We start from the raw sequence: 15195 nt of genomic DNA, 5'->3' as shown, positions 1-15195 counted from the left end.
TCTCTCTTTCTCTCTTGAGTCTCTATTTTCAAAATTTTTCATTCATGTGGGGGACTGTTGGAATATTTTGAATGATGAATGAAAAGTTAGTTACGTTTTGAATGTTGATGAATGAAAAGTTAGTTACGTTTTGAATGTTCACTATATCAGTTTCATCAATTTGAATGCATGTTGAATGCTGTCAGTTTCATCATTTTGAATACATGTTGAATGCGTATGAAAACATCAGTTTCTTCCCATTTGAAATATGTCGGTTTCACCCTGTTCATTCATCCATGTTGTAACTCCCTATTCAATGTATTTATGAGCAAGCTCCTCCTATATTGGTATAAATAGAGGATCACTCTCGGCTAGAAATACAACAAAAAAGAAAACACAACAAAGAAAAAAAGTTCAGTTTCCTCCTCCATTTCCAGCAGCTCCGGTTTTTTTTTTTTTTTTCCTTTCTTTGCTAAAGTTCTTTGAGAGATAGACACATCTAGTTCGTAGGTCGGTAACGTTGTGCAGCGGAACCGTCAACCGATTGTATCCTGGGAATTGAACACCGATTAACACCTCTTGCACCCCGGTGAGGCAGCGAATTCGATTTAAGGAAACCCTGTAAACACGGGCCTTTGGTTTTGGTTGATTTATTCTAATTCTCCAATTTTTCCCTACAAAAGTCAAGTGCATGTTTTATTGTCTCGATTTGTAACTATAATTCTAGAGTTCAAGTCATAATTCACTCTACAGTTAGGAAGCTTGATAGAATATACAAAGCTCAATAGACAATTAAGCATGCGGGATTTCTACCATACTCCAAAATAATATTTATGTTTTATCTTACTTTGTTTACGTGAGGGGGATTGTTAGATATTTACACAATAAATATATGAGAATTGAAGCTAATTTTGTAGAGCGCTCAAAAAATTTGGGAAAGCTCATGGCCGAAATGAAAATTAACGATTAATCAACCTTGGACACAACGAGCTAGAAAAATCTTTCTCATCAAGGTAATATGAGAAATAATAGACATCTAGAAATGAGAAGGTAAGAATATCTCGGCTTTCTCTTACAATGAGAAATGCAAATAGAAACACTTGCTAAAGCAAACGAGATCGAGGTTAAGGGAGGGACTGCGCGATTACATAATTATCTGAACATAATCTGCTGGTTAAATTCTAGTTCGAGCTACTAGTGACTAGTGTCTTACATGAATGAATCCTTAAAAAATCCAAAGCAGTAGATCCTTAACAACCACATAGGATCGATGTGTTAGTTTTGCTCTACCTTTGTCGTTTATAAACTGCTCTAATTTAGTACAATGAATTTGGGTTTTTTTGGTTAATCTAGCCCCGTTTGCCCACATTGTTTTTTATTATAATTGGGGAAATAGTGTTTTTTTGGAAAAATGGATGGTTGTAAAAGAATGAAAAAATTTTGATTTACGTGTAATATTATTTTATTGAAGATGATTGAAAATAGGAAAGAGAAAATTTTAAATTAATTTGATGAGATTTAACGGGAGCCTAATGTATGTATTGGGCATTATTTCATATTCAATTGGTTAGATAGGCAAAATACTGAATTTTTAGCTGATTAAATATATGTTCCTTGAATTGTAAACACACTCTATAAATTAATAAATTATTAATTTATTGGTTAATTGCTCGTTATATTAGTTTAGATAATTTATATAAAATCAATCAATCGTAACTTGACTATTTTATTGAAGTTGGTGATAATAAGAACTAGATTAAATGCGTAATTTTGGAGAAAACGATATCTTATTCACTACTTTATTATTTGACTACGATATCTTACACTTGCAGGATTTTAGCAATGAGAATGCAGCACTTCATCTAAATTGCAGCATTTTCACATGCAAATAATTATTACGCTCTCTCTCTCTCTCTATCTCTCTCTCTCTCTCTTTCAACCAAAATACATTTTTCTCTCGTTTTTTCAATCACATATTCTTCATTAAAATAATATTACATGTAAATTTAAAATTTTATCTTAATTTTTAATTACACATTCTCCATCGATATACTACTGTAAAATATATTTTTTTAAAAGAACGTGGCTTAAACACACTTGATAGTATTTATGTATTCTATGATTATTTAATTAAAAAGACATTTGACTCTAAAAGATAACTTTTTAGCCACTTAGAAGGAAACCCGATCAAAGGATTACTACACCCCCTTTTAGCTTTTAAGTCAAAATTTACTTTTCTAAAAGCAACTCTTCATCATTTTTGTCCACCCTAATTTTATTACCAAAAAAGAACTAGAAATGTCGAGCTACAAAAGAAAAGGAAGAAGTAGAAATAGGTGGGTGTTGTGAAACCAAGTGTTTCATTACCTTCCAATCTTCCCGCCCAAGGTTTCTTCGTCCTGTAAACCCAATTCTTAAAACCCATTTACACTGTTTTCAAAAATGGCTTGCATGGCTTATTCTTCAGTTTTCTCAACACCTTTGCCTATGTTTACCCAAGCCAAACTGCAGTCAAGCTCAGATTCTTCTTTTATACCTTTTCTAAAAGCTTCATCCAACTTTGTATCCTCCAAATCCGTATTTTTCCAACTTGGGTTCTCAATTCAGTCTTCAAATATTACTGGGTTAGTCTCGATACTTTCCTGTGGTTTATGCCAGAGCTGCCACAGAGAAGTCTATTCATGACTTCACTGTAAAGGTAAAAAAAATTCACATTCACTTTCCATATTCAGTTTGTATGTGTGTGTCGTGGATATTCAATTATGTTTCTTATGGGTTTTGATTACCATTTTTGTTTGATGCGTTTTGCTTAATTTAGTTGTCCATTTGATGACTGTTTATTAACACATTTTCCCATGTGATATTTTCCTTCTATGTATAATGAAGTTGAATAATTTGCATAAATTATAATCTTTTTTTTTTCTGTGAATCAATCAAAATTATGCGGCCATCATTTCAGCATAAGTCAGAACTTGGGCAATCTCAAGAGAACTGTGCTTTTGCAGTATGAACTTCCTTCTGAGTTCTGAAAAAGGGTTGTCAAATCAAAGAAAATTGATAATTATTGAATACATAGGTTACCAATATCAGTATCTAGCTTTTTTCATTATTGATTTTGATTGAATCAGGTTTTGTATCAACGATACTTCTGTGAATGCTTATGATGTAGTTGGCACATTGACAATGTAACATATAGGAGATTTTGGATCGATTTTTTCTCTCTTTGATGTATTGCTTTCTCTTCGATGTGGATATGTTGGAGACCTAACATATATTTGTTCTTGAAAACAGGATGTTGATGGGAAGGAAGTCTCCCTCAGCAAATTTAAAGGAAAGGTTCTCCTAATTGTGAATGTTGCTTCAAAATGGTATACTTTGCCATTATCTATTTGTGCAGGTGTAAAGTAGGCAGTAACTGCCTGAAATGACCATTTTAGAGTTCTATTTATATGCTACTTGATTATATGATTCGAGTAACTGTGGGTGTCAACATGTTATAATAGATGCTTGTAGAATCTGGATCTTGTTTCTAAGAGTACATTTTATGTCAAAAAATGCTGGGTGGCTGACATATTCATTTTATTTTTGATTCAGCGGTTTAACATCATCAAATTACACAGAACTTTCTCATCTTTACGAGAAGTACAAAACTCAAGGTGAGATTGACTGAAATTCAGATCTGATAAACATACTTTTATAGTTGTTTTTGCATATTATACTGCAGGCTGCTGAGAGAGTTTGGAGTTTTAATTAGCCACGTGCAGAGCAAAATTTTCACCTCAAACACTGCACCAACAGACAAATACACCATTATGTCGCATTCTAACTGAATATTTATTCTTGATAACCTGGAATTAAATTAAGTTCCATGCCTATGGATTGGGGATTGGTTTAGTTCCCTCTTTTTGTAGCACGATTTTTAATTCTTTGTTTGTGCTATGTTCTTGTCTAGTTAGTGCTGTCGAATATCTTTTTTTTCTTTTTCCTTCCTGTTTTCTGCATGCTGGCGTAGTAAGAATAAGAAACCATGCTGACAATATGTCAGAAGTGCGGAGGATGTTTAGTATTTTTTTTATTTTTTATTTTTGTTTTTTGTGCCCACGAATATTTTCCGAGAACTATGCATAGTAAGGGTGATTTGTTAAGACTTCAGTTTTTACATTCTTCTCGTAAGACCTGTACATTTGAATATGTTCAATTACGAAGACCAATGGTAAATATTATAAAGAATGCAGTAATTTTTATGGAAACAAGAAGAGGTTTACAAGTATATTTACGTTGGTATAATATTTGTCAAGTTTTTTTGTTGTTTCTTTTTTCCCCTTAATTCTCTCCCGCATTTTTAATTGGCTGAAATGTGCACATATTTGATTAAATATTAGGACTGACCTCAATGTTCTTCATCTCCTTATGCCACCATATTGCAGGATTTGAAATTCTAGCTTTCCCCTGTAATCAGTTTGGTGGCCAAGAGCCAGGATCAAATCCAGAAATTAAGCAGTTTGCATGCACAAGGTTTAAAGCGGAATTCCCAATCTTCGACAAGGTTTTTTGTTCTCCTTGTACACCTTTTAACAAATTGTTATGAACCGATGACTAATATGTTCAAGCCAAAACAGGTTGATGTGAATGGACCCAGTACAGCACCAGTTTATCAGTTCTTGAAGTCAAGTGCTGGAGGAATTTTAGGTGATTTGATTAAATGGAATTTTGAGAAATTCCTAGTGGACAAAAATGGTAAAGTGGTTCAGAGATACCCACCAACAACATCGCCTTTTCAAATAGAGGTAAATCATTTTTCTTGTATGGCCAAATGTATATCCTTTTTTCATCAAAAGCACCACCATTTAAAGTTAAATTTTCCTCTCTTTCATTTTTTTCTTTTTGAGGATCGTTGGTGATTTCTCATTATGAAGATGCACTTCAAAATGTTGTGACCTAAACATTAAATCCTTATCGAATAATTTTATTAAATAGGCCATTTTAGAGGTTTTCCCGGTTTCATCTTTCCTTTGCCATGATTTGTATTTGCTTGAAATGTAACTGGGAAAATAGACAAGTGTTGAAAACTTAAATATAAGCTATTCTTCATAGGTCTCAACTTCTTCACTATACGACTGTTGAATTAGAATTGGCAAACGTCCTTTAAAAATGAATATGAAGGAGTACATTCCTTATGGAAGTGTGATGGGTAATATAGAGAAGTTTACAATATGCTCTCTCGTGATCCCTACTCTAATCAAAAGACTAAGAGCATGTCTAGGAATGATTATAAGTTGTGAATCCCTACAGAATGTGTGTATAATAAGTGGATAGTATTCATGAATTCTTAAGATAAAAAGCATGTTTGACCAGTTTTAAATTTTAATTTTAGATTTGCCACACATGCTGAAAATAGTTAATTTACCTTTGTTGATGGTCCTAGAATCTTCTTGGGTGCTTTCTCGTTGGGGTACAGGTCCAGGTCAAGTCAATGAGGCTTTGATGACTCTAGTTTCAAATAGCTAATGATGAGGATACCCAGTTTTTCTGTTTTTACTCTCTGCTTCACCTTGCTTCCTTTCCTAGATTTCCTTGTTTTCTTTTCTCTTCAAAAAGTATTTACTAAATTCCATAAATTCTGCTGTATTAATTTTGAAATGTTATCCTATTTCAGAAGGATATTCAGAGTCTTGTTGCAGCATAAAGGTTTCGACTAGCATTTGCTTGTGTTGTGAAAATTCGCCATGGTTATCTCAGGATATGCAGTGGTTGCTGTTCTAAGTTTTTCTGTACATAGCGTACATCTAGTACAATGTGTTGCTGCGATAGTCTGATATATATATATATATTGAGAGAGAAAGAGAGAGAGGTTCTAAACTTTGAAAAATTGAGAATGTATATTATCCTCTGTTTCTTGTAAATCTTAAAGAGAAGATTTATTTAAATAAATTCCCCCTAACATGAGAAGGTAAGAAAAATAAATTATTTTATTTCAACTGCTTTCTGTTTATTAGGGAGTTAATTTTACAAATGGTCACTGAAGTTTGTATGAAATTCTAAGCTCGTCCTCAAATTTTTTTTAAGCTATTTAGTTACTGAAGTTATTTACATTAAACAAATGAACACTTACATATCAACCATTGTCAAGCTATGACAAAGCATATAAAGGAAACAGAAGGGACAACAAAAATAAATGCAGAACAAACATTTTACTTGGTGTGTGATTTGTGATGATAAAATGGAAATTTCTTGAGGGTTGTGTGCAATACGTATGAAGTGAAAGTTCAACAAAAATTACTTGATAAAAGAGGTTTTTGACAACGATTGCTTTTGTGAGATGGAGAGCAAGGGTTTTGCTTCACATACCCCGAATTGCCAAACTTGGTGTACAGCCTCCTCACAAGAAAAGGGGGTCACGTCAATATCTCGGTGTACAGTCTTCTTACAAGAAAAGGAGCCCACAAGGTGACAGCTCAGTGTACAAATATAAAAACCCAGAGAGCAAAGGTGATTTACATGTTCTTTTTGACTCAGCTTTAGACGAGTGAAGTTGGTTTATCTTCCAAGTTCCAATGGATTCGGATGAGGGGGCTAGTGGAGAGAGAGATGAGATACAAAGAATAGGTGGCTGGTGACGATTGCTGGTCCAATTTGGGATGAAGACAGACTAGGGTTCATGTTTTGACTTTCGAGTTGGAAATTAGGTTTGGGTTCTCTAATTCCATTTTTTTCCTCTCTCTTTTTGATTGCTATTTATTGATCTGTTAAACCATTAAATGATTTAAATAAAAATAAAAAAGGTTATTGGGTCGGATTCAATCGGGTTGGTGGTACCAACACAGAACCAAACTCGACCCACATCTTCCAAACCTAAACTAATCGAACCAAATCTCCAATTGGCACGAATCGAATCACGTAGGGTAGGTTGGTTATTAATTTACCCAACCATACGAAATATAAATACACCTTTTTCTTATAGCCCCTCTTTCATAGGAAATAAATCTTAGATTTTACTTTAAATCAAAGTTTGTAATTAATTTTACTCACATATTTCATAAAATTTACAACTTAAATATATATTTAATCAAATTTTATCAAAATTTACTAAAAATTTGATTTTAATACCTACTAGGGATAGCAATCGGACTCACCGGCTCTGGCCGCCCGTGGCTTGACTCGGAAAAAGCTCGAGCCCGCCCGGCTCAAGGTTCGGGAGAACAAAGCCGAGGATCGGGCCGAGCCTCATTTTTAGGTGTTGGGCAAAGCTTGAGCCAGCCCGTGTGGCTGGCCAGCTGGGAGCATAAATTAAAAAAAAATTAAAAAAAAATAAATAAAAGGCAGCGTGCTACTGCCTGCCTTAAATGGCAGCTTATTGCAAGTTGTTGCCAAACAAGGTAGCAACCTGCTGCCATTTTATTTAATAAAAAAAATTTCAAAACCAAACAAAACTCGAGCCAGCCCGGTCCAGCTCGGAAAGGCTCGAGCCAAAAGTTTGGGTCGAGCCTAATTTTTTTTTTGCCGAGCAAAAGGCTCGAAAAAAAATTCGAATATTTTACCCGAGCCCGAGCCTAAAATTTCGACTCGCGAGCCGACTCGACTTGACTCAACTCGTTGACATGCATATAACTACCAAACTGGAGCATAATGTTTTTTGTAAATTTACATGATAACTATCTAACATAGGGGCAGATGTAGGAACGGGTGAGGTTGTGCTACAGCTTGTCCCTCCAGTAGAAATATTAATTTTAAAAAATTTAAATAACAAAGTTTTTTCGTGTGTGATTTTTTTTTTTTGGGTTATTAGCCCGTCGTGAATTCTGTCCTGGATCCGCCTGTGATCTAACTAGTCTTTCTTTTTGTTTTTACCAAAATAAAATTCAACTCTGACAAATTTATTTATTTTTTAAATTAAATATGGGGAATTTGTAGTACCTATTTATCAAAATGTCTTATTAGACAAATGCAAAGTTGTCAAGGAATATTAGTGTCAAAATTGATTGAAAATTCAGTCAACTTTGTCTACTTTAACGAGGATAAGCGAATGCTTAGAAATTCGTGCAACAAGAAGAAAAAAATATATAAATGGACAAAAATTTCTAGTTAACTTTTCTAGTAAGTTAACTTTTCTAATTCGTGCAACAAGAAGAAAAAAGTATATGAATGGACAAAAATTTCTAGTTAACTTTTCTAGTAAGTTAACTTTTCTTACTTTTACCAGAAGAGATTACCTAAATAGAGAAGAAATTCTCATCACTTTTGTCAAATTTGACCATCATTGGACAAAGTAATTAGATTTGCAAGCATCAAAATTAATTGATCAGGTCTAAAAAGAAATAAAAGGTTTTATTGAGTTAATTATACCAAATTGAAGATTAGTGACCGGTACAATTTTACTCAAAGTTGAGTGACTTGCAAGGCATTTAATTCAAAATAGACCTTATAAAAACAATGGATATTGCAGCAAAAGCTCCAAACTTTAAAAATAATGCAGATTTTCCTCAAACTTTTCATATGTTGCAGTGACTCCTAACATTTTTAACCACTATAAGTGAGGTCCTTTTGGACGATTTCTATCCAAAATGTCGTCAGTTGAACTAAAAAATTGATTTTGAACACATTTTAATTAATTTTAAAAGTGTAAAATGATAATTTTATATTTTTTACATAAATTAATTAAAGAATTGAAATGAAAAAACAAAAAGAAGAAGAAGAAGAAAATAAAAGAAAAATGTATCTTCTTTTCCCAAACTCCCATCCCCCTCCAACCCTTGAGCCTAAAATCAAAATAATAAACCTACCATCGCCATCGTCCACCATTGTCTTTTACTGTCATCATAGAGTCTACTTGCACCCTTAAATGCCTCTTATTCAAAACTTACAAATCCTTAGGCCTGTTAAAATTGCCTTTAATTCTACTTCAATCCAAATTCAAATGGAAACCAGATATTGGGGGTGTGAATTTAGAGGAAATAGTGGAAGATGGCTGGTTGGCACGACCATCTTTCCAAAAAGGCCTTTGATTGTTTAAAAAAAAATCATTAAAAATGTAATAAACATTGAATGGCCATTTATATTCTCACATCATTTTGAAGGGAGAGGCATCTGAAAATATTGTAGCATTACCATCGACCCACACCACCAAGAAATCGACGTCGGAGACCACATATGGCAATTCCTCTAAAGAAAGTGAGTTTTGAACAAGTAGATACTATTAATTGCATGTTCATTTATTGCATTGAGATAGCCACTCGTGTTTTTGAATCTTTAGATATCATTAATTGTACGTTACAGGAATTATTGTGGTATGAAATGAAAAAAACTTAAACATTAGGGGCGGAGATTTCCAATTATCTCTGCCATAAGCAGAACAGAAGGTCGTCTAGATCCAGATTATTCCAAACAACTCTTCAAACGGTCAAAACGCCAGATTGATCGTCCAGATTCTAGACAACCTGAGCATTTGGATCTAGTCTTTTCCAGGCAGCCTCGTCCCTTGTTTCTAATTTAAATAAATGAATATTTAATTATTTATTTGATATGTACTTATTTTGTTATTATTTATTTTAATTGTTTGTTTAATTGTTAATTGTTTTTGTAATTATTTATTTTAATTGTTTATTTATTATTTAATTGTCGAAAGTGAATTGTTTATTAAATTATTTTTTTAATATTTAATTGTTTTTGTGATTATTTATTTTAAGAGTTTCCTTAATATTTAATTAATTTTGCAATTATTTATTATGTAATCGTTTTTTAATTATTTATTTAATATTTAAAATTTTTAAATTTTTTTAATTTGCGCGTCTTTCGGAGGTTGTATTCAATGCCTAGGGGTAGGCCCGAGCGCAAGTACGATACATATGGTTTGCCGTTCCCTTTACGGGTAAATGTTTAAAATAATGAACTATCTATTTTTAATTAAATTATTATATATAATAATTGTAATTGTCGCAAATATGGGTGTATTAAACTGTCCCCGTCTTGGCTGATTGCATCATTAGCGAGCACAAGACAAATTACTTGTCAAAAAATTATCAGCTCTTCTTGACGATCCCAAGGTACATAGTATACATTTGCAATTTATATTGTATGTCATTTCAAAATCTCGATACATGGTCATTAATTCGGTGAAATGTCAATTTGTTAGCTTAAAGTCCTTATCGAGTTAACACCGTCAATCAAGGAGAAGATCAAAGTTATCTGCGTGAACTGTTTATTCCAACTGCGTTAGACGATCAGATGCTTAAGGCCATTTACGGATCGAGATGAGGAGTGTTAATTGAATATAATTTATTGATTATCATTTTGATTTTTTTTTAATGAAATTATTTATTTGTAATGTTCATTTCTTATAATCATCGTCCATCATTACCTTCGATGAGGAGATGACTTTGGTCAAGGATATCACCTTTCCCGAGGAGGTCGCCTCTACATATGAGATCACATTCTCCCGCATTCAGACATCTCCGACATAGATCTCCTGCACATAGTTGCGGTGCTTCCACCGATGGTTTGTTCGAACTTCTGGCTACATTTATGATGAGAGGCGACGTAGCGAAGTTAGGACATGATGTCACGATGCTTCGAGCCGGGTTAAAAGACTTTTATGCTGGGGTCGCAGCGATATAATGTGACATAGCAAGCCTACGAGGGGCTGGCAGCTCTCGGGATGGAGGGGTGATAGAGGGATTGGCGATTCTCAGGATGGAGGGGTGAGAGGGACTGGCGGTTCTCAAGGGCGAGGGGTGATAAAGGAGATGGTCATATGGGGTATGATGATTCGTCGTGGCTATCAGATGCTGCATTCGAGTTATTTTTTTCATACACGATGGAGGATATTACCCTGATGGAGACGGTGGAAGGAGTACAAGAATGAGATGTGGTGCAAAAAGGAGAATGTGGCGAAGGGAGTACAGGAGAAGGAAGTGACAGAGGAGGAAATGACGTCATCTTTGTGTCGGAAAGGGTGACAAAGGTGAGGAAGAGGAAAAAACATGCTGCTGACGTGCCAGAGTTGGTGGTCGGTAAGAGGTTAAGGTTGTCATCACAGTACACTATTTTTCCTTCACGGTTGAGGCAAAGAGAAAGACGTTCGTGGACAAGACGTTCCCTAATCTCTTCTACGAGGTCGACTTAGTGAAGCATAAAGTGTTCGATGAATGGTTTAAATCCCTAAAATTCGAGTAAGTATTTTCATGATTTTGCTAAAGTATATATGAGATCGTCTATGCATTTTGTAATATTTCACTTTTTTCTTTTTCATTTTTCAGAGATAGCTACAAGATCGGGGAGAAGACGATTTCGAACCCTAAAAAGTGGTTTGAAGATGTACTGACGAAGTCAACTTGACTCGTCGACGATATAAATGTATTTTCGTTGTTATTTATTGTGTTTATGTAATTTGTTATTTTATTTAATTAAATGATCCCCTCTCTTTTTATTGATTTTTTGCTTTAGTACATTGACATGGCTATGAAAATGTTGCGTGATCGGGCTCAGAGACACCCAAGATCTTTTGACATTCTTGACCAAGTCATCTTGAGCTCTAAATTTGCATGTGCTGTTGATATTGAGCATGGTACACTCCTACTCTAATGGAATGAATATGTGGCACCAAAGTATATGCTAGAGTGAGTCATTGGGTTGGAGCCGACATGGACGAATTGTACACATACATACATTTCAACCATCGCGATCTCACACTGCTTTATAGTTGAGATTGCATTCACTGATTCCACTATCTATATTTACGACTCTGATCATAGCTCGACATGCGATGATTCGATTAGATGACATATTCGTCATTGTGCGGGACATAACGATGACGAGATAAGAAGAATTGTAAGTATTTTCTAGTTTTTAATTTGAAAACTTATTTTTTAGCTATATGTTTCGAATTATTGTTATTATTATTAACTTGTAAATGCGATTTGGTATATTCACAATAAAGTATATAAAATTTTTGAGGATTGATCACAATGTTGATACAATAAACCAATCTTGAATAGATATGTGGAGGTTGAAGTTAGCCTACTATTTATATGATTACAACTGTGATCCTTAACATATCGTGTATTATTTTATTAAAAAATGTAAATATTGTTTACTTCATTATGATTCGTGTTTTAATACAACAATTGTGTGTAATTTTGAGAATATTTGACTGAATAGGGAAACAAATAGCTAAAAATTATTCTTATTATTTTTTTATGACAATAAACTTGAGATGTCAATAAAAATCTTGAAATACTGCAATTTCAAATCATCAATTTAAATTTAACATGAGATGTCAAATGCTCGAGCACAAAAAAACTATTAAATAACGAACAAAATGTGAAAATAGTAAATAAAAATTAAATATGATTAAATAACAGATATAATAATGAACTATTTCACTAAATAACAAATATTAATTTTAGGCCCATGTGAAAATAGTAAATACAAATTCGGGGTGTTACATTATACAACTGTTGAACTGTTATGTAAAGGAATCCGACTTTTACAAAATCAGTTAGTATGTCTTGTTGCATCGCACGTGCCACACTTATGAGACTGATGAAATTCTCTGGTAGATGGTATTCTAGACATACATCTACGTTTAGGAGTAAGGGGCATGACTTCAAGTGGCAACAAATTATTAAAGGGAGAATATGGTCGATAACTTTTCACTCGACTTCATTTGGTAAAGAAAATATCGTTACTATATGCGACGCTCTCCAATAATTACCCATGTAATAATAACTGTTTAGGATGTGTGATGAAAATCCTTTATGTATGGCCAATCCACTGCATGCGTGTATGGAAAACTCTCCAATTGAAACTTTCTACACATGTACGTGTTATTATTCAAGTCCATGATGTAGTTGATATTACGTCTACATTTTACGGAGAAGCGAAACTGGTCCAATGGTTCCACACATACCTTTTTCGCCACCTCTAAAGTTTTGAAAAATTTATATTCCTTATCTGGGGTTAACACACTCGTGCAGCTATGTGATTCCTCACGTCAGTCATGAAACCAATACTGTAGCTTATTACAAATGTGCTTAATCATTGGAAAAATCAGTAATTCTCGATCCTCGTTGAATAATATATTTAGCGACTCCGCATTGTTCGACGTCGTCATATTGTATCGGCGTTATGGAAAATGTGATCGTGCCAAATGGTCGATCCCCATCTCTGTTAGATAATCTCCATTCAGCATGTGATTTACTTTCATTTCGACCATAAACTTATCAAACTCTTCAAAACTATAAGCTTCTACACATCTCCTAAACAATACAACGACACCACTACCCTAATACTTAGTCTTTAGGTTGCCCTGTATATGGTGTATATACAATAACAATGATGTGACTGAGGAAAGATTTCGACGATATCATTTATTATTGACTGTCCCTGTTCAGTTACGAATGCAAGGTCTCGAGTCTCCAATTACTTCCCTCAACTTCGTGAAAAATCAACGTATCGCTGGATCATTCTCTCTGTCGACTATGTCGAATGCAAGAACATAAATTTGGATGTTCATCTTGACATTTTGCAATAATCAACTTGCATTCGTATCTAGTCTTAATGATTGTACTGTAGACTAAAATTAGGGGTTGCATCGCGTTTTGAAATCCTTCAAGGGTCATGAAAAAATACTTGAAGCGATTCTCGTCCTTCGTCTCAATAAAAAATCGATACAAAGTTAGTTTTCTCTATGTTATAGCAATACCTTGCCAATTTAGCATAACTCTCCTCGACTGAGCCCATTAAATCCTTCAATGTGCATCTTTAGTTTTTCAAGTCTTCCGATAGCTCATGACCACCTCATACTCTCGACATAAGTTCTTAATGATGTCCGAAGGTCTATAGATCATTCGTGGATCCTGAAACTTACGAATTATTTGTCGACCAATGAACTATGCTCTAGCTTGCCTGTGATTATTTCGCTGAATACCAGCTTCACAAGTATATTCCCTTGCATACTTACGAACTACAAAGAACTCATTTGTGTCTAGTTTCATCACTCGCAAAACATCAATGGCAACTGTCATCAACGCTGATAATTGTGTACATCGACTTGGTTGATTTCTTCGCTTTAAACTCAAAGTTATGTTTCAAAACAATCCAGTACACAGCTTCCTGCAAATATTTCCTTGTATCAAGTAGTTGCTCCTTGCTCGACATACAAATTTTCATCACCCGAAACTACACTTGAACAATTAGAGGACCGTGTACTCTTTCCAGCCCGTGAGCTCTCACCGACTCATGTCTTTGACAGGATAAAGTAATCAAATCTTCATTTATAAATTGATTTTCATTCTCATTGTCTTAAATTATCGAGGGAATTCTTTGCGTCACAGTGAGATCATGATGATAAACAATTGTCTTGGGAATAGTCACATAATTCTCACGAACTATCTCCACAGTGCGCCAAAAATCATTTACACTACAATCCCCTCCATCCAAATCTTTGTATTCACTACTGGGGACATTTTTTTTTAACTAAAGTTACACAAGTATGAGTTGTACGATTTTAGTTCAATTCAATTAAAGCCTTCAACCCAATTTCGGAAGTAACCATTACAGGTGAAATTGAAATAGATGCATGTTCGCTAAATAGAAATTATAATTTCATCTTGTACTGAGAGGGATTGTCATTGAACTTGTTTCGTAAGTTAGGTATATTTTTCCATATGATGTACTCCATTTTCCACAGCCATTAATCATTTATCATTCATTTTAATTCATGAAAGTAACAAATCAAGAATGCAGCTGATCCTATATCTATACTAGGAAACATAATTTGTTAAAAGCTATAAATAGGAGATAAAAAAGAGGAAGCGAAGTTGACTTGGCTGGCCGATATTTCTGCTTGCCTAGGCGACAGATAGCTGTTCCCAGTTGGCTATTATCAATGCAAATGAAATTTTTTCGCTTTTGCTTAAAAAAATTATAAATTCGTTTAAAATTATAAAAATTTATCTGCTTATGTAAAAATAAGATTTAACATAAAATAATATACTAATTCAATGAAAAAATTAAAAATACGTAAATATATTTATCAATTTCAAGTGATGGCTAGAAATAATATATTTTTTTGTCGAGTGTTTGATAAATTTATGAGATTTCAAAGTTTAAGTAGATGTAGAATGAAATAGTCTTTATTTGTATTGGAGTAAACTTATAAAGAAATCAAGCGCTTGATTTTAAATTTTTAAGTGGCAAGTGTTTGAAATTCTTTGTAAG

The 15195-nt window shown here is 33.8% G+C and overlaps 1 protein-coding gene across 1 annotated transcript in view; it reads left to right on the top strand.

Moving 5' to 3' along the window:
* Positions 1-5925, top strand: part of LOC111379254 (putative glutathione peroxidase 7, chloroplastic) — a 6655-nt gene extending 730 nt beyond the window's left edge. Inside the window, exons 2-7 of the mRNA XM_023002604.1 lie at positions 2609-2677; positions 3271-3347; positions 3574-3635; positions 4407-4525; positions 4599-4766; positions 5636-5925. Coding sequence (XP_022858372.1) covers positions 2609-2677; positions 3271-3347; positions 3574-3635; positions 4407-4525; positions 4599-4766; positions 5636-5665 — 525 coding nt within the window. The 3' untranslated portion in view covers positions 5666-5925. The remainder of the gene's footprint in view (positions 1-2608; positions 2678-3270; positions 3348-3573; positions 3636-4406; positions 4526-4598; positions 4767-5635) is intronic.
* Positions 5926-15195: the final 9270 nt, after the last annotated feature.

Source organism: Olea europaea, unplaced genomic scaffold, assembly GCF_002742605.1.
Source record: "Olea europaea var. sylvestris unplaced genomic scaffold, O_europaea_v1 scaffold1959, whole genome shotgun sequence".
NCBI lineage: Eukaryota > Viridiplantae > Streptophyta > Magnoliopsida > Lamiales > Oleaceae > Olea > Olea europaea.
The sequence above is the reverse complement of the archived record's forward strand: the minus strand, read 5'-3'. Positions and strand labels throughout refer to the sequence as shown.